This window comes from Centropristis striata, chromosome 3 (genome assembly GCF_030273125.1).
Source record: "Centropristis striata isolate RG_2023a ecotype Rhode Island chromosome 3, C.striata_1.0, whole genome shotgun sequence".
NCBI lineage: Eukaryota > Metazoa > Chordata > Actinopteri > Perciformes > Serranidae > Centropristis > Centropristis striata.
Genome location: NC_081519.1, coordinates 43,289,074 through 43,309,258, shown reverse-complemented (window position 1 = coordinate 43,309,258; position 20,185 = coordinate 43,289,074). Strand labels below are relative to the sequence as shown.

Below are 20,185 nucleotides of genomic sequence, written 5' to 3'. Positions count from 1 at the left end.
GCCAGTTGAGTTTCTGAAATATTCTGATTTTTCTGTGAAAGAGGAAAACCCGCAGCTACTTCATTAAGTAATTAATGTTTCAATTAAACTATTAATAGTAAGATATTTTTATTAAACCACCGCTGGAGGAGGAAAAGGTACGAAACAATGTTAGCTTAAATGAAGCTAGCAGGAGCTAACCGCCACGGCCGATTCAACAGTCGCCATGACAACCGCAACAACTGAGTCAGGTAAGCTCTGCTTCTTCACAGACACACACACACTATTTTATATTCATATACAGGCCAGCTGACAGTCTTGCCTGGGCCCAGGACGAGATTATCTTAGATGGGCCCCCCCGCGCCCAGATCTCTCCTTTTCTCTTGTTGTTCCTCTCCTCTTTCTTTATAAGCCATGACTAAATGTGCAGCTATTTACCCTGCAGATTATGAGTGTATATTTTGAAATAAGGGGCTTGTCAAGTGTATTTTACGCAGTGGCTTCCCACACTTGAAAAGGAAGGACCAGTCAGACCAAGGATTTCACTCGTTCTTAGTTTATTTTCCAACGACCAATGAAGAAAGGTGAAAAACCTTTAAACAAACAAGAATAAACAGATGTAAATAAAATACAGCATCAACCAAGGTTGTAGTACATTCCAATGCAAGTGCATTATACTAAATAAAAAGTATATTTAAACATACATTGACTTAAAGTACCGTGTGACTTAGAAATTAAAACACTTAATCATTTACTTTCAAATTAACCAGTTTTTTTTCCTCATTTTAATACTTTTTTACCTTAAATTAAATCAAACATTTTAAACTGATTTTACTGTAGATTTTAACAACCATTTTAACAGAAATATTTGACTAATAAAACAGATAATCAACTTATCACTCATCCATACACAACATAGACCAAAAACACTCAAACAGTCCAGTGGAGACAGGCTTACCGGTAGCCCTTTTGATTTGAGTCCTTTTTCCCAATGCGTTTTGTGAAGTGAGTTTACTTCTTTTCCTTTTTCTCTTTCTCTCTGCTACTCTTTGTCTCTGCCGTTCTCCTCCTGCCAACCGACATGTGTGTCTCTGGCGTGTGCCGCTGACTGCGGTAATTGTGCCCACCTGGTGAGGTGCGCCGCAGCAGCGCCGATGCGCGCCGCCGACGCGCGCACACAGAGCGCGCCCGTCGACACGTACAGGCAGCAGCATGCACACAGACGCTCTTTACCCAGATCGCCGCAACAGGGCTAATTCCCATCTTTCAAGTATAATATCCCTGATTTACAAAAAGCTTTTTTGCAGATAGCCTATTTGTGCAATGAGCTTTATGTATCTATTTTATTCTTTAAAATAAATTAAATATTAATTAAAACATTGCAAGCAAAAACATTCTCTCCTGTTCCTCTCCTCTCCTTTCCTCTCCTCACATCTCTCTTTGACAAGAGACAATAATGGTTAAGATTAACAAACTACACATACGCTGTTGCTAAATACACTCTTCATATGTATTGGAATTCTGACACTAGCAGGAAAATAACTGACTAAATAAATAAATAAATAAACTATAAATGACTCTCTCTCTCTCTCTCTCTCTCTCTCTCTCTCTCTCTGTCACCTGACAGCTGCTGGATCTCTCCCCTCTCTGTCTCATCCTCTCTGACGGAGCTACCAAACTTAGTTTCTGTCAAAGATAACGTGTTGTGTCAGGCTTTCATACAAGCTAATGGACGTTAACATTAGAGCGAGCTTGTTAGGTTACGTTACAAGGCTGTAAACATTGGCTGCGCTGTTTCTTACCTTGCTCTACGTTCACTTTACTAGTCCCAGCTTCACCGTCACCACCTTTTTAAAAAATATTTGTTCATAAAATAAGGCCTCCATTTTCTTCTTCTTGTCTTCTCTTTTCTTTCCGTTTCTGAGCACCGGACTTGTGTTTACCAGACATTTTGAGCGAACTTCAAATCAAACGGCAACATCAAAGTTTGATCAGTGGCCAAACCATTTTTGTGTTGGGGGTGGGGGGGGGGGGGTTCTTGACCACTAGTTCAAGGACAATTAGGAAGAAAATAAATAAAAAGCTTTTAACTCAAATAAATATTACATTTTTTTCCACAAATAGGCCTATTTCATTTTATTTTTTGAATCATGCCATAATTTAATGAGGGCCCAGTTCTGCCCCCCCCCCCCTGGGCCCGGGACAGCAGACCCGTTTGTCCCCCCCTATCGGCTGAAATCAACTGATAGTTCCACCACACTGAGCAGCCAGAGGTCGACAAACTGAAAATTCTGGCCTCAAACAGAAAGCATTTTTGGCAAAACCATAATACCTATCATTGATCCGACTTCACTTTGAGCATCCTGAGTTCTTCCTCAACGTCTACATATTTTTTTTTTTAAGAAAAGTGAAAAAATAGCTTTGTTAGAGCGACTTAAAAAAACACTTACATCTACTTTTTTATGAAATCTTCCTGCGTTTTTAATATGGGAGCCAATGAGGCAGTTGGTGCGATTTGTTTGTGCATCTGTGCGTCCTGCGCCAAAACTATAACTCTGACAGCTTTACCAGAGGATTGTGAGTGAGAGGACAAATTTTCCTACATTTCTACGTATAAATTATTTCTGTAGAGTGAAATTTGCGGCCTGGAGCGCAGTTTTCAAATTTATTTTTTGACAATTTTTTCTCTCCCTCTACACTCTGTTTGATGACATCATCACTCTAGACTCTCCATAGGGTTACATTGGGGGGATTTTTAGGGACCGAGCACTAACAGTGCAAGGACCCTATTGTTATTGGTCCGTTTATTATTATAGCGGCAAATGAATCACCTTTTTGAGGCCTTTATCATATTCAAAAACTCACAAAACTCGGCACAAAATTCAATCGTGTCGAAAATTTACGTCTTTTATTGCTTTCAGAAATGGCCGTGGCAAAATGACCTACTAGCGCCCCCTAGAATTCAGCCCCTCACACAGGTTTGTCGTAGAGACACGAAATTTGGGACATACATGTATCATGGGAAGACGCACCAAAAAGTCTCAAGAAGCCATACCTTAATATGTACAGGAAGTCGGCCATCTTGGATTATATATGGAATTTTCGCCATTTCCATGTTACATACTTTAACGAACTCCTCCTACAGATTTCACCCGATTTACATCAAACTTGGTCAGTACCATCACAACGACTTTGGGATCAAAAGTTGTATAAAGCTTTACCGCCGCTCACACTATGTGGGCGTGGCATGGCGGCAAAATATGGCGTCTCGCCATAAAACACGAGATTGTTAGAACTACTCCATTCTTTGTCCCATCGGGTCCAAACTTCTCATGCTACATCAGAGTCCAGCCCTTAACACTTCTAAATAACAATATTTTGTAAAGCCCCGCCCCTTATGCTTTATCCACGCCCCCTTTCTTCACATGACCACGTTGCATACTTTACATAACTCCTCCAACAGATTTCACCCCATGGACTTCAAACTTGGTCAGTAGCATCACAAGGCCTTTGGGATCAAAAGTTGTATAAAGCTTTACCAACGGTCACACTATGTGGGCGTGGCATGGCGGCAAAATATGGCGTCTTGCCATAACACACGAGACTGTATAACTTGACCATACATTGTCCAATCTGTCCCAAATTTCACACACGTGATTAGATTCCAGCCCTGAACACACCCACATGTCAATATTGATACACCGTCATAGCGCCCCCTGCTGGCTACAGCAAGAAACATGTTTTACACTTACTTTGAGCTGAGTAGTAGGAGACACGCGATTTGGTACGCATAGGGAATGGGCCCCCAGCGCCGCGCCTGACGTGTCCTCCCCCGACGGCTCCACTCTGCGAGGGCCCGTTCAGTACTGCTTGCAGTCCTAGTTTGACGTGTTTTTGCCCAATAATTCGAAAACCGTTTGTCGAAACCCTTAGAAAAGTCATAGCACACTTGTCATGGGCGAGCCGGTCGATTTGATACCTTTTTTGTGTATGTGCGACCAAAACTCTGGGAGGAGTAGTCCAGAGGTACGCATCTGCTGACCAGAGGGACCAGCAGATGTTATGTAAGCAGTCCGACCGTCACACTGAGAGCAGGGCGCACAGTGGACACCCACATCAGCCTTTAATTCAATCTGCCTGCTGAAGCCAAAACCAACCGCTCATGTTTAAGACCCACTCGGTCTTTTTTTTTTTACTACTGAATAATCCAAGTTTATTCACAAGTTTAACTGTCAGTTTAACTGACAGTGAATCTTACAACCAGACGGAGAAAAAGTGCACGAAACACCACAAATAAACTGGATTCAGCTGTTTTCACAATATATATATTCGTATATTATATAATGTGACATTTATTCTGAGGCTGACGGGTTTCACTCTGTTGTTTTGTCTCTGTTTACGCATCTTTCGTCTCATTTCACATACATTTCAAACATGATTTATGCACAAATGTACACTATTTATAGCCTAATATCACTAATTAAAAAAAGACCTCTGGTGGCTTTACAGAGGAAGAAGTATCCAGATACTTTACTGCAGTAAAAGTACTCATACCACACTTTGAATTTACTCGACTACAAGTAAAGGTCCTGCATTCAAAACTTACTGAAGTAAAAGACCAATTGTCAAAATGCACTTGAAATATCAAAAGTAAAAGTACTTGTTACACAGACACTCAGATTGTTTTATATAATACTGGATTGTTATTATTGATGCATTTATGTAAGCTGCATTTTACTGTTGTCAATGTACTTAATATACTGTTATGTGGTTTTATTTATAAAAATACATAATCATTTTAAATTTACATTTAAAAAAAATATTTCATTGAAAAGTAACTAAAGCTGTCAGATGAATCTAGTGGAGTAAAAAGTTCAATATTTTCCTCTAATGTTGTACTCAAGCATAAGTAAATGTACTTAGTTACATTGCATTTTTAATTTAATTTTATATAATAAAATTGCGTGATTAATGCATCTTACATTGTGAGGTTTTATCTTTTTATTCTTTGACTATTTATTTACTTTTTGTATTTGCGGTTTTATTTAAATATTTGTTGTATTTTTTCCTTTTTGATGTGAGACTTATTTTCTTGAAGCCTTTAGGTTGAACTTTCTTTGCTTTTTTCCTGTTGTGTCTCTGGTGCTGGTTTTATTGTGATCCAGCACAACACAGCTTACCAAAAAAAAAAACCAACCTCAAAATGTAAAAATGAAGAGTCAGTTGCATGTTCCTGAGTGTTTTATTTCCTCTGATCACTGTTTTGTGTTCAGGTCATTTATTGAGACTCGATTCTTAACACTGTGGCGCCCTCTGCTGGCCAACAGCCAACACTTCTCTTCACTAAGAGCTCAGTTAATGTTTCTATGGCGCAGATGTGAGTTTTTACTGCTCACTAAAGTTTAACTCTGTGGACAAAGTTATTCCCAGAAACTGGAAAACCAACACGGTGACAGGATATAAGCAGCACTACAAGGATAAAACCAGAATAAATCCTTGATGCAGCATTGTAGTAGTAGTCAGGCGGCTTTGGACCAGATTTGAGAAGAATGGGGACACGTTGGATAAAAGCACCACATTTTTTCCACATGCTCTCCATCACCATAGGTTTAAATTTTTGATGGGAGCCACTTCATCAAGATTGCAGATTGGAGATGGCAGCCATATAAAATCTATGAGAACCAATATATCTTCCAAGCCACTTAGAAGGTCAATCTTGGTGTCAAAATAAACAGTTTCTGGGTCAAGAAATCATGTAAAGCTATTGAGAATAGCATTAGATGATTATTTGATCAAATAGATATGTTCATTTTGGCCATGTATTTACGCAATTTCCAAGTTCCAAAGCGGTCGAACATATATTAATGTAGGTCATATACAGCACATGTATTCTGAAAAAATGAATAACATGCAGACATTTAATTTAACTGTATTAGCTTCACTTGTATTATTTATTACAATTACAACTGACATCACAGGTTGACACCGAGATTGACCTTCCAAGTGGCTTGGAAGATATATTGGTTCTCATAGATTTTATATGACTGCCACCTCCGATCCACAATCTTGATGAAGTGGCTCCCATCAAAAATTGAAACTGATTATGATTGAGAGCATCTGAAAAAAATGTGGTGCTATTGTCCGGCATGTCCCCTTTATTTAGCTAATCCGCCTGACTATAGGAAGAAAGTGTGAACATAGAAATGTAATTGTATCAAAAACTGAAGGCGACTCCCTCGATAACAACTGAAGAATTAATCCACAACATGAAGCTTCTTCTGGACCTGCTGAGCTTTTGTCTTCTGTGTTTGGTGAAAACGGTAAGAATCACTAACACTATTTTTATTTTTTAGTTTGCAGATAAGAATATAGAAATCAATATATAATATATAGCAGATAGATGGTTGATAAATTATATTTTGCAGGACATATTTTGTTTTATTATTTATTTATTTATTTATTCATAAATTATGATTAAATAAGGAAGCCGATGCTGACTGATTAGATGTGTTGAACACGGTGTGAGGGGAAAAAAGTTTTAATGTTTCATCTTCCGCATTACTAAAGATATAAGGGGCAACCTCAGATTTTAATATTTTTAAGAAATCCCTGAAACAGGATAATTCTTATTAATTATTTGACGTTTTGTCTCTTCAACCTTCAGGTATGTGGGCCATTTAATACATTTAGAAGTGGGTTTAGTTCCTGCCACGCCCCTTTAGGAGACCAGAGGCAGATATTAATCTTTTATTCTTATATATTATATTTAAGCTTCTGTTTTTAGCTATTTCTATTTATTTCTCTGTGTCTAATGATCTTTAAATGCCCTTTTTTCATGTGTTTTCTGCCCTTTGAATTGCCTTACTGAGATACTTACTTGAGATGTGATCATGTAAACGTCCTAGTTAACTCAGTTTTCCAACTCTAAATGTAACTGCCAGCTGTGTAGATATCGCATGTTAGCAAAAGAAAATAATATAAAATTACTGTTGACGTTCACAAAACTTCTAAACGAGGAGCGTGAGAGGCGACCACGCCCGCAGAGGAAACAGGAAGTGACGTCATCTTTCTATCGTACCGTTAGTTTTATCTTTGACCTGTCAGAGTTAATCCGTGTGACAGTTGGAGCCGTTAGATATTCGATTTAAACACTGCGGTCAACATACCGTCGGTTCGGAAAACACAGTCAAGCCAGCCGCGACTTGTTTTAAACATTACGGTATCAATGGCCTTCAAAATAAAAGCAGTTTAACGGTTTTAACTGTAGTTCCATCTCATTTCAGATTGCAATTAAAAGGAAACCGGAAAACTGATTTTATTTTGAAGGCCGTTGGTACCGTAATGTCTAGTAAATACATGCATAGAGAAAACAAGTGGCGGCTGAGTGACGGGGTGTTTCCTTCCTGAGGGGCTCCGCAGGGTTTCACCGTTAGTTATTCAGGACAACATGTTTGGTGTTAAACTTCAGTTCAACTCTTTGTGTCTCTGTCTGGTTTTATCCGGAATAACACTTGGACTTGGACAAGGTAAGGAATCTAAAATGCTCTACGTAGTTTACCAGAGGAAGTTAAGTCAACAAGATAACGGTCAGGTCACGTCAGGTCACATTAAACAGCAAGAAATAATGTAACTAGCATTAGGAAAACTATTTCTATAGTTATGTATTTTGCTCACACGGAGCCCTCTAACCAGGACGGTGTCAAAAACAAACGTGAAAAAAAAAAAAAAAAAATGTTATAGTCGTGTGACTATAAAATATATAAATAAAATGATTTATAAAATATTCTACATGTCTGCTAAAGGATGAAAATATAACGTTAGTTAAATGATTCCAGAGTAGGCCATGCTTCACGGCCTGTTTTTACCAGGGAGCGGCCGTTTGGACAGTTTCACTTTCGTTTTTGCTCGATAATTTGATTAATTATTAAATATTCTGAGACATCAAGCTGCTGCGTGTTGATGTTTGTAGCCGCACGTTAATCCTAAAGTGGGTATCTGGAGTTAAAATTCAGTATTAAATAGTTATTTTAGATTATTTAAAGTCTTGCAGATACAATTATAAGGCATGTTAGTTGCTACAGTAATGTAAGCCAGCAAAGTGATCTATGCATGTGAACTATGTAAAATTCAGTATAAAAACACTAAGTATAGATCCATATTTATTCATAATATTCACACAAGTCTCCATGAATAATTATAAGGCATTTTATTTGCTTCAAGTCCCGCTCATAAGTGACTTTTCACAAATCTGTGAGTAGTTATTTGTCTCACAGACACACAAAAAAAACTTTGTCTCAGATTAAGGAACTGTGGTAATGCTGTGGGTGAGGTTCATACTTCCTGTTTGTTACACCAGTTGATTTTTATCTTTTATTTTTATAGTTTTGATGCTCACACACTGTCAGATCCGTATTTATTCTTAATATTCACACAAGTCTTTATGAATAATTATAAGGCATTTTATTTGCTTAAAGTCCCGCTCATAAGTGACTTTAAACAAATCTATGAGTAGTTTTTTGTCTCACAGACTCACAAAAAAGGCTTTTTCAGAACTGTTGAATATTTCTGCTGTTTAGGGAGTAAAATGTATCTTCAAACTTTGTCTCAGATTAAGGAACTGTGGTAATGCTGTGGGTGACGTTCATACTTCCTGTTTCTGTCACACCAGTTGATTTTTTATAGTTTTGACGCTCACACACTGTCAGTTTATTGCAATAAGATGTTGATATGTCTATGTGTGGTGTGTTGATTTAAGGTGATAATACTGTGTTGATAATGCAGATTATTTTCTTGATTAATAGTTTATCATATGATTTTATTTTTTATTAAATCGTGAAATGGCCTTCACAGAGCTCAATGTGATGTCATCGATTGTTCTGTCTGACTAACAACTGGCAGATATTGAATTTATTCTCAAAGAAAAGCAGCAAATCTTTGAAAAGCTGGAATGAGCAACATTTTACTTGGAAATGACAGCGTGGCACATTGGCTCTGTAGCGCCCCCTACATTATTTCCTGAGCTCTGAGATTGACGAAAATTTATAAAATTCTGTAGGCATCTAGAACTCTTCCAGACAAAAAAGTCAGCAGGACCTATATCCTGAACTCAACAGGAAGTCGGCCATTTTGATTTGTATGGCCATTTTTCAACATTTCCACGAGTCATACTTTAAAGAACTCCTCCTGGAGATTTAACCCGACCGGCTTCAAATTTGGTCAGTCCACTCATAAGACATGTAGAAAGATAAATTGCGAAGCTTTTAACTTTTTGTCAAAGGGCGCGGCCGTGGCGAGGCCTCAAATTTCCCTCTATCGCTATAAAAGAGGAAGTAGTTTTAAACATGAGTGAACATTGTCAAATCTTGTCCAAACCTCTCACGTATGATCACAGACCCAGCCTGAAGACATCTATGGGATAATAATGAGTTATAGTCACACCTGCTTCAGGAAGTTACTGTCTCTATACTTTGATGTTCTTCTCCGAGGTGGTTGATCTGATCCACCTCAAACTTTGTCAGAACAGCCTTAAGGAGTGTATGATGCTTCACTGTGGGAATTATAACTTTTGACTGGGGGGCGTGGCCTTGGCGCCACAGCAAAATTTGATGTAACACCATGACATAAGAACCTGCTGTTACTCCACTACAAACTTCTCAGGTTTGATATAAATCATGGCCTGAAGACATCTGCAGGACCATTTTGAATCATAGTCATAGCGCCTCCTGCTGGCAACAGGAAGTGACATGTTTTATACTGTGATGTCCTGCTCCGTACCGGCTGAACAGATCCACCTCAAATCAGGTCAGCACAGACTTGACCCCTTCATGATGCTAGATCGTGAAGCTTTTGTCTTTTTATTACATGCCGTTGCCGTGGTGACCATCCACGCAGTGAAACAGGAAGTTGTTGTAACTTCACCATACATTGTCCAATCTACCCCATGCATGAACACATCCCTATCCCAACATGCAGTCAAAGTCATAGCGCCCCCTCCTGACCACAGGAAATCAGCCTCATACAACAAACTTTTTCTGACTTACATGACATTTTCAGTGTGTGAAACCACCGCAGTGCCTGCTGGCGACCGGCCAGCTCCCCGACACACGCTGGGTGCGAGGGCCCGCTCACTGCTGCTTGCAGCCCCAGTTTTTATATAAACTGAAATAGAGACATTAATAGAATGTAACTAAGTACATTTACTCAAGTACTGAACTAGTACAATTTAGAGGTACTTCTACTTCACTTGAGTATTTACATTTTATGTAACGTTATACTTCTACTTCACAACTTTTTACTCCACTACATTTAGCTGACAGCTAAGCAGTTACTTTTCAGTTTAGGATTTAACATGAAGAACATGATCAATGTTAATGATTATTAAATTAAAGCACATAACAGTATATTAAGTAGTTAAAATGAGCCCTACCTTGACAACAGTACAATAAGATGAGATAATATTTTCCTTTATTGATCCCTCATGTCAGGTGTTGCAGCAGCACAAGTACAGAGTAAACAGATTAGGATAATAAAATGCTGCCTATATAAATGCATCAATAATAATAGTAATACTCCAATAATATATTTAAAATATATTAAAATAATCTGAGTGGAGCCATTCTGCATGAAAAGTACTTCTATTTTTGACACTTTAAGGTCAAATTGAAGCTCATCAGATGGCTGGATAATTTATTCTATATATTTCAAACTGACCATATATTCTGTTGAAGTAAAACCAACTTCATTCTATTTTATATTTTATTTTGGCTGTTGGATTATTTTATTTTTATCCTGTGGTGAGAAGTTGGATCATAAATGAGTTGTCCATTTTAAAGAAAAACTAATTAATACTCATAAAAAAACAGACTGACCAAATTTTGGACTCTGATATCGCAGATGAAATATAAGTGGTGTGGACGCTATAGTTTTTTTTTTTTCTAATCAAAAACAGAAACCACATTATTCACTGCCCAACCCATTTACATGGCAGCTTAGTCTCTATATTTGAAATTGTCATTATTTCATTTTAATTTATTTTTTTATTTTATTTTTAGATCGTATTCTAATATTTTAGCTGCTCCAATTATGTATGTCTGAGACTCTAATTCGATTTTTCTTTCAGCATATTTTCTATATATTAATCTGTATAATATCACTGTCAGTAGGAGCCTGATATTAAACAATTTCTGCATCGTAGGAAACTGGAGCTGTGTTGTGTTTCAGTTTAAGAGGAACTCTTAAAATACCCCCCATCTCTCTCTCTCTCTCTCTCTCTCTCTCTCTCTCTCTCTCTCTCTCTCTCTCTCTCTCTCTCTCTCTCTCTCTCTCTCTCTCTCTCTTGCTTCCTGTATGTGGGTGAGGAGACTTTACTGTGTGATGAATGATAACAGTTAACTGTATTTGGCTTCGTTCCTACTGGAGCAGTGTTGTTAGCTAGCAGGTGTTTATTCTGGCAGGGAAATAAAAGTCCTAGTAGGAATCTTACACGGTAACATGGAAGCTGAACAAAGATTTTTATTTTTTAAGTGGGACTGAATGAGGCACTCAGTCACTTTATTACTGAGTAGATGGCGGTCGGCACGCCCTTCAGTTTGGAGGAAGTACTGCTGTAGACGGGGCAGCAGCTAATCTATATGAGCCACCTGAAAAGATACATATCAGTTCAAGTGTACGTTATATTTAGATTATTTTCACCACTTTACCTTGCTGTTAGACAGCCCTGTTTATGTTTATATGGGGGAACTAAAGCCGTCATCTATTCTCTATTTAAAGTCACCAGACTCCTTTGACAAAAACAGTAATTTAACCTGACAGAACACAGGAGTTTCTGGTCTACTGCTGTTACTTTGTGTGTGTTATTGTGTGACTTTGGTGTTTTAACCCTCTGAGAACAACATGGTGCCACTTTTGTAGTTTTTATTAAGGGGGTTGCAGATTGTCTTTAGGGGGAGACAGCAGGTCAGCAGTAGATGTCTCATAGAAGTGATGAACATCATCTGAAAGCTGGAACCTGAAGATTAATCTGAGATGCAGCTCAGCACTGTGTGTCAAGTTGTTCTGGTCATGAATCTGAAACAAACATTGTCTTTTGTCTTTTGTCTTTGGCTCCTAATAAACTTTACAAGAGCACTTAGCATACTATGATTTAAATATATGAAGGCCAGTCTCTTTTTGCAGCAATGTATAGATTCATACCATTTGTTCAACACTTGTGCTAATTTTAAACATTTAACAATTTTGACCCCTTGAGAGGTGAGAAAAAAAGAGAAAAAACAATCCTTCAACATACCACCAGACCTTTAGTAACACCATTGAATCCACAAGAGTCTCAGCGTTACAGTCATACCTGATTTCTGCTGTTTACGGACCCCAGTATGTAGAAATATTCCCAGACAATAAGTGAGAATAACATTTTTCTACCACCAGATGAGATTCCTTTTGTCTTCTAGTTTCATATGACATCAATATCTTTACTGTAGCCTTAAGACTGAGCCGGCTGCAGCCTCTGAAAGACAAAAAGTCAGTCATGGAAAACAAACAAAGAAGGTCTGCTGGTGAAGATCAAGATCCAGCTGCCCTCACACCGAGCTGCCGCCCGGCGTCTGGCGCGATGCCTCCGTCCTGTTGCCTGTGTCTCGCCTGCTACTCCTGCTGAAGCCGTCCTCGACCGCGATGCTGCTCCACTGCCTCGGCCATCGTTGTCTCCAGCCCCTCCAGCCGTCCCGACAGCGCCGACCGGACCGCGACGTACTCAAATCTCCACTCCTGGCTCGGCCGGCCGGCGATCCCCCGGTAGGTGCAGTCGTGGTGTTGACCACTCTAGCCTTCGCCTGTTGAGGCGCACCGGACCAGCGGCTAGCGACGAGCTAACCCTCCGGTTGGCGTTGATTAACGTGCGGTCACTAGCGAGCAAAACGTTCATGCTGAACGACTTCTTTATCTCTCGGGAGTTAGACTTTCTATTTCTGTGTGAGACCTGGCTCTCTACCGGTGATAACACGCCGTTCTCTGAACTTCTCCCACCGGACTGTAACTTCCTGAATTCTCCCCGTGCGACAGGGAGAGGCGGAGGCATTGCTTCTGTTTACAAGTCGTTTTTTCACTGTCGGCAGATTCCACACGCTGGTTTTGCTAGCTTTGAACTACAGCTCTTTGAATTAATTATGTCTTCTCCCATATTGTGTGCAGTGGTGTATCGCCCTCCTAAATTCAACAAAGACTTCATCAATGACTTTGCTGATTTTTTGTCTGGGCTATTGGTGAAGTATGACCACTTAATAATTTGTGGTGACTTTAATGTCCATGTTTGCTGCGAGTCTCAACCTCTGACCCGGGACTTTCTGAACCTTCTAGATTCATTTAGTCTTAAGCAAGCTGTCACCGGTCCAACACATGAAAAGGGCCACACACTTGATCTTGTGCTGTCTTATGGTGTTTCTGCCTCGGTGACTGAAATCTGTGCCATGTCTTTCTCTGACCATTCCCCAATTCTGTTCACTGTATCAGTCCCACACCCAGGTAGTAACCCTAGTGTCACCAAACGGACCTCACGCACAATTAACTCATCCACTGCTGGGCATTTTTCAGCCGCTTTCAATGATTCACCCCTGTATGGGCCACAACTGGACATTATCTCTGAGTGTAGTGCTGATCAGCTTCATTCTGCATTCTCATCAGCTTGCACTGACATTCTGGACTCTGTTGCCCCTCTCAAACCCAAACAAGCTAAAGCCCAGTTAACACCATGGCTCAATGATGCAACGCGTGTCCTCAGACGCTCCTGTAGGCAGGCTGAGCGCAAGTGGCAGAAGGACCGCCTCCACGTGTCCCTCCAAATCCTCCGAAGTCGCCTAGTGGACTACCAACGAGCCGTTAAAACTGCCAAATCACAGTACATTTCCACCCTGGTCTCCAGAAACAGTCACAAACCTCAGTTTCTCTTCAAGACTCTAAATTCTCTCATAAATCCCCGTAATGAATCCCCTGTTGTGCCCTCACCTGCCCTCTGTGAAAACTTTCAAAAATTCTTCATCGACAAGGTCGCAGCACTCAGGCCCTCTGATACCTCTGCCAGCCCCCTCCCCCCGCCTCCCCCCCTTCCCCAGCCGGCTGTCTTCGAGCAGTTTGAGCCCACTACCCTATCCTCCCTCTCCGATGCAGTCAGACACCTGCAGCCTTCTAACTGCCCCTCTGACTGTCTACCCCCCCGTCTACTTAAGGATGCTACAGTCTTCAACACAGTTGCCCCCTTCCTTCTACTGTTGTTTAATTCCATCCTCTCCACTGGTTGTGTCCCGGCTGCCTTCAAGTTCGCCGTGGTGCAGCCACTACTAAAAAAACACAACCTCGACCCCTCCATTCTCTCAAACTTCAGACCAATTTCCAAACTACCCTTCCTGTCTAAACTCCTCGAGCGAGAAGTCTACATCCAACTGAAAGCCTTTCTCACCAATAACAAAATCTATGAAAAATTCCAGTCTGGCTTCAGAACAGCCCACAGCACAGAAACTGCACTGCTGAGAGTGCTAAACGACCTGCTCTTAGTCGTTGACTCAGGGAGTCCTGTGATCCTAGTGCTCCTCGATCTCACAGCAGCCTTTGACACGGTGGATCACAGGATCCTGCTGTCTCGGCTTGAGCACCAAGTTGGCATCAAAGGCACCGCCCTGAAGTTCTTCCAGTCCTACCTGGCTGACAGGAGCTTCTCTGTCCTGCTTGGGGATTTCTTCTCCTCTGTTGCCCCCCTCACCTGTGGGGTCCCTCAGGGCTCTATACTAGGTCCCATCCTCTTCCTGTTATATATTTTACCCCTAGGGGACATCCTGGTCAAACACAACATCTCCTTCCACTGCTTTGCCGACGACGTCCAGCTATATCTGCCTCTTAAGGTTGATGGGCAGGCTGCACTCCAGCCACTGCTTGATTGTCTGGCTGACATCAGATCATGGATGGGTGAAAACTTCCTCAACCTGAATGAGAGCAAGACGGAGGTCATTATTTTTGGAAAAACCTCTCCGGCCTTCTCCACTGATGCCCTAGGCCCTCTAGCCTCCAACATCCGGCCTTCTGTCAAAAATCTTGGTGTGATTTTTGACAGTGCTTTTAAGTTTGAACAGCAGGTTAGTGCAGTGGTGAGGAGAAGCTTTTTCCACCTGAGAACTCTAGCCAAGACAAAAGCCTACCTGCCTCAGAGTGACCTGGAGAAAACTATCCATGCCTTCATCACATCACAACTGGACTACTGTAACGCCCTCTACACCGGCATGGATCAATTGCAGCTTCGCCGCCTGCAGTTGGTCCAAAACTCAGCCGCCAGACTCCTCACCTGCACTAAAAAACATGATCACATCACCCCGGTCCTCGCATCACTCCACTGGCTCCCCATCCGTCACCGCATCAACTATAAACTACTTCTAACTGTCTACAAATCCCTCCATGGTCTGGCCCCTACATACCTGTCTGACCTTCTGCACCACCACACCCCCTCCAGAGCTCTACGGTCAGCTGACCAGCTGCTGTTGGAGGTGCCCAGGTCCAGACTAAAGACAAGGGGCGACAGGGCCTTCTCAGTAGCAGCCCCCAGACTCTGGAACTGCCTCCCCCTCCACATCCGTGCAGCGCAGTCCCTAAATGTCTTTAAGTCTCACTTAAAAACCCACCTCTTTTCTCTTGCCTACAATTAAAGTTGTTTGGTTGCTGTTTTGTTTTGTTTTGTTTTGTTTTGTTTAGTTTTAGTCTCTTTTTTACCTTTGTCAATCCTGTATTTTATTGCACTTTTTGCACTTTTATGTGAAGCACTTTGGTGCGGCTCAGCCGTCTGTAAATGCGCTATATAAATAAATTTGACTTGACTTGACTTGAAGTATGAAGAGTAACTGTGGAGCCATTTCTCTAACCTGTAAATGTACTAATTAAAATACAATTTTTCTTTTGTATTTTTCCCAACCAGGAGTCATCAGTGTGACAGAGGGCAGTGAAGTTGTTTTACCGTGTTCCCTCAGCACCAAGGAGAACATCGAGTTCAAGCTGTTTGACTGGAAGAAAGCTGCTCAGAAAGATCAACCTAGGAAGGAGGTGTTCTTCTATGATGCAGGCGACCATTACAACAATGGACGTGAAGGTCAGAGTGAGGAGTTCAAAGGTCGAGTCTTTTTTTCTCAAGATGAGCTGAAACAAGGAAACGCCTCCATAACCATCAGAAACACAAAGTGGACTGACAGTGGAAACTACACCTGTGATTTTCCTCGTCTGCAGCCACCTCAGAGATTCCAGATTGAACTTATTGTTGGTGAGTACTTTAATAAAACAGTTATAAAGACTCCTCCTCATTTACAGACGAGACTGGTTCAAGAGTCCCAGACAGGCTCACGTTAAGTTGTCCTCAAACCGTCCTCTAATGTGGGACAGAATTTGGGTCATTATCACGACGTGTTTGATCAGAGGAGATGTTGTGTTGCTCAGGATCAGCGTGTCGAGGACCCTCTCACAGCCAGGAGACCCTGCCAGATCTGTTTTCTGACTCTTTGACTGCATCCAGGACCGACACAACCAGTCTCCTCTATAAATGTTGGAATAAAGTTTGTAAATCTCAAACAGTGGCTTCTTTTTTAGCTTTATTCAGTAAATAACAACAAACAAACGGGACTACTTATCTGCCAATCACTTTGACATAATTCTGTTTTCTTAACAATCTAATCTTAAAAGACAGATCAGGGGAAAAGATCCCAGGTGAGTCCTCGTTTAATGACTGATCAGCAATTATACCTTTGTCTCCACAGACTCCACTTATCTTAAAAACTCACTGTCTTAAAATGGCTGGGATCATTCTATCTGGAGGGTTATTCAAGACTAATAAACTATCACTAAAAAGTATGGATATTTACACGAACATGATTAATAAAATGATGTCAGTCTCCATCCCTGTGAAAAAACAAATCACAAGTTATATTCACTGTTTTCAGTTAATAAAGTCCACCCGTCTAATATTAGTGCAGTCTAATTCAACAGCTCTACAGTAAAGTTTTCTTTGATAATGGTTTGTAATGTTCAGTTGTTGTTAAAATGGTTTTAGATGTGTTGATTTAACTGTATAATCATTTTGTAGACTGCAGTCTGTGGTGCTATTGAATTGTTCTGTCTTATACAGAAATATGTTTCAATTAATTATTCATTATTCATATTTAACTTTTTAGGTTAAAACACAGTAAATTTCACATGATTCTGGCTACTTTGTACCAAAACACATTGGGCACATTTTCTTACAGAGCTGCCCAAACCTCAGCACTGTACGTGCCTCTGCCATGAGAGGAGTCTGAATTAGTGATTGCTGTGTTTATTAAAATTACAGAATGAGTTTGGGCTTCACAATTAATTAAACTTATTTTAAGAACTACACTTGGAAATGGCAAAATATCAAAATACCATTCTGAATGAAGTATTGTGGCGCAGCATGGATATAAACTTTAAAAAAACAAAAAAACATGATCTTAATTCCAGAGAAGTTAGGAAATAAAAACAGAATGCAATGATTTGCAAATCCTTTTTGCAACCGATATCCAACTGTATACACAACAACACAAGCTTTTAATGTCCAAATTGATCACAATTGCTTAATCACAATGAGATGTTTTTCCCTCGTGGTGCAGCCCTAGAACAAGTTAAAATGTTTGACATATTATGCTGTTAAACAGTGATGGTATCTGTATTTGAGGTGTATATTGGGACTTTATGTTTCTCTTGGTGCCTCTCTGTTTTCTTTTTAAACACCTGTTAGAAAAATTGCATGAGGAAACCTTGAAAATTGATAATCTGTCACCGACAGAAAAAATCTGTCACCAACAGAAAAAACCTCACCATTTTTCTGCGCATTCTTTGATGGGGAAATGAAGAGCTGGAGAACGTCCAAGTTTCTCAGTTTAACAAAAGTTTTATTACAATACGTCAAAAAATGTGCACTTCACAGAGATCTCCGGGTTCAAAATGAACTCATGTCCCTGAATACAAACAGACGTGTTTCAGTTCGTGAAGTCTGAACCACGACTCCCTCCCTGGAACCCATTAAAATACTAACATTTGTTTACAAAACATGCTGGTCGATTTCTTCCAGGAAGTCCCGCCTTCCTGATCCGCTCATTCGCCAGTCTTCTTTCATACCGTCACACATCAGGCCACCTGGGCAATACAATCACTGCTTCCCATAACAAAGCCTTGTGGCCTGCTAACAAACTTGTTAGCACAAACATTTTTCCTTGTTATGACTTACAGAGATTCTCACACGGGATTTTCATTCGGCCTTCTGTGGTCTCCCCTCTCCAGACACACATACACACACACACACACTCACAAATGCACATACACACACAGCAAAAACTGTGCACCAATATATCTGGATGTCATTCTTTGTGATTTATAGAATCTTAATCAGTTTAAGCAAATGGAATATATGTAATTAAAGTAATCATAGTTTTCTACATCAATATTAACACACAAACACAATCAATGTATCAAATCATATTGTCTGACTTAATATAAATGCATAGAGATATTTATTACAGTCAAGGTTTGACCTTTGATAGTGACCTGCGTCACTCACATAGAACAGAGACAGACCACAGAGAAGCAGAAATAAAGCATAAAACCATTTACCAATATAGAAAATAATCAATTATTTTAACACACCACATGTAATCCACATTTTCAAGCAGAGATGTGATAAGATAAGATCTTCCTTTATTAGTCCCACAACAGGGATATATTACGCATTACAGCAGCAAAGTGGATAGCAACAAAAAAAGAAGCATCAATAAAATAACAATAAATAGTAATAAAGCAACATCAACCAGATGAAATATAGAAAGCATTCACAAAGAAAATAGGAGCAGTTTATACAATAGATAGACCATTGCACAGAGAAATCTTGCATATTTAAGTTGAAATAAAAAATTCAGCTGAATAAAATATTGCACAATGTAAAATTACATTATTATAAATCATAGTGAAGTTATTGCCAGTTTTGGTGTGTGATGAACAAAAAACGTCACAAAGTTACATTTATAATGTTGTCATTGTCCTTTTTGAACTATTGCTTGTGTGTTCACAGGTGCAGCACCAAAGCCTCATGTCAGTATACTTGATGAAACAGATGACTGGTCTCTGCTGCAGTGTGAAGTTCGAGGTGCTTTTCCAAAACCTGAAGTAGAGTGGAGGGGCAGTTCTGGAAACAAACTTCCTTCTGTCGAGACCACAACAGAGAGAGATGGAAAGTTCTACGTCACTCTCAACACTACTGTATACAAGACCGACAAATATCGCTGCGTATCCACACAGACGACAATCAACCATCAGATTTACTCTGAGATCCACGTGGTCATTAGTGGTGAGACTCTTCTTTTATATTATAATTATTTGTGTGTTATTCATTTCCAAATATTTAATGTGTTCAGACTGAACACAAACTGATAAAAACTTCTACACAAGTTAAAATAATAGTTTCAAACTGAGTGAAAATGTCACATTTCTGCTGAGACTCCACTTCATTAATCTACAGGAAGAATGAGAGGAAGGGAGGAAAATAACAAGAACATGTTAGAAAAATTGCATGAGGAAAGCTTGAAAATTGATAATCTGTCACCAACAGAAAAAACCTCACCATTTTTCTGCGCAGATCGTTGATGGGAAATGAAGAGCTGGAGACGTCAAAGTTCTCAGTTTAACATAGTTTTATTACAATACGTCAAAAAATGTGCACTTTACAGAGATTCTCCGGGTTCAAAAACTCATGTCCCTGAATACAAACAGACGTGTTTCAGTTGGTGAAGTCTGAACCACGACTCTCTCCCTGAACCCATTAAAATACTAACATTTGTTTACAAAACATGCTGGTCGATTTCTTCCAGGAAGTCCCGCCCTCTTGATCGCTGATTCGCCAGTTTTAATCAATACAACGGCACGTCATGCCACCTGGTTGCTTGCTGCCCCGGACAAGGCCATCCTGACCTGGCCTCTTCTCCAGAACATTCAACAAAAACCTCCTGCCTTGTTATGTCTTACAGAGCCAAAGGTTTTTCACTGTCTCACATAGATTCTAAAAGTCTAAAAAATATGAAACAGACAATGAAATATATGTTATAACATTAACACACAAACATAATCATTGTATCAAAATCATATTGTCTGACTTATTATAAATGCATAGAGAGAGATATTATAC

The 20,185-nt window shown here is 40.0% G+C and overlaps 1 protein-coding gene across 2 annotated transcripts in view; it reads left to right on the top strand.

The window, feature by feature from the left end:
• Positions 1 to 7,344: 7,344 nt before the first annotated feature.
• Positions 7,345 to 20,185, top strand: part of LOC131969161 (butyrophilin-like protein 1) — a 32,168-nt gene continuing 19,327 nt past the window's right edge. For both annotated transcript variants that reach the window (XM_059330337.1, XM_059330338.1), the window contains exons 1-3: positions 7,345 to 7,505; positions 15,926 to 16,264; positions 19,076 to 19,351. In XM_059330337.1, the coding sequence (XP_059186320.1) occupies positions 7,427 to 7,505; positions 15,926 to 16,264; positions 19,076 to 19,351 (694 nt within the window). In that variant the 5' untranslated portion in view covers positions 7,345 to 7,426. The remainder of the gene's footprint in view (positions 7,506 to 15,925; positions 16,265 to 19,075; positions 19,352 to 20,185) is intronic.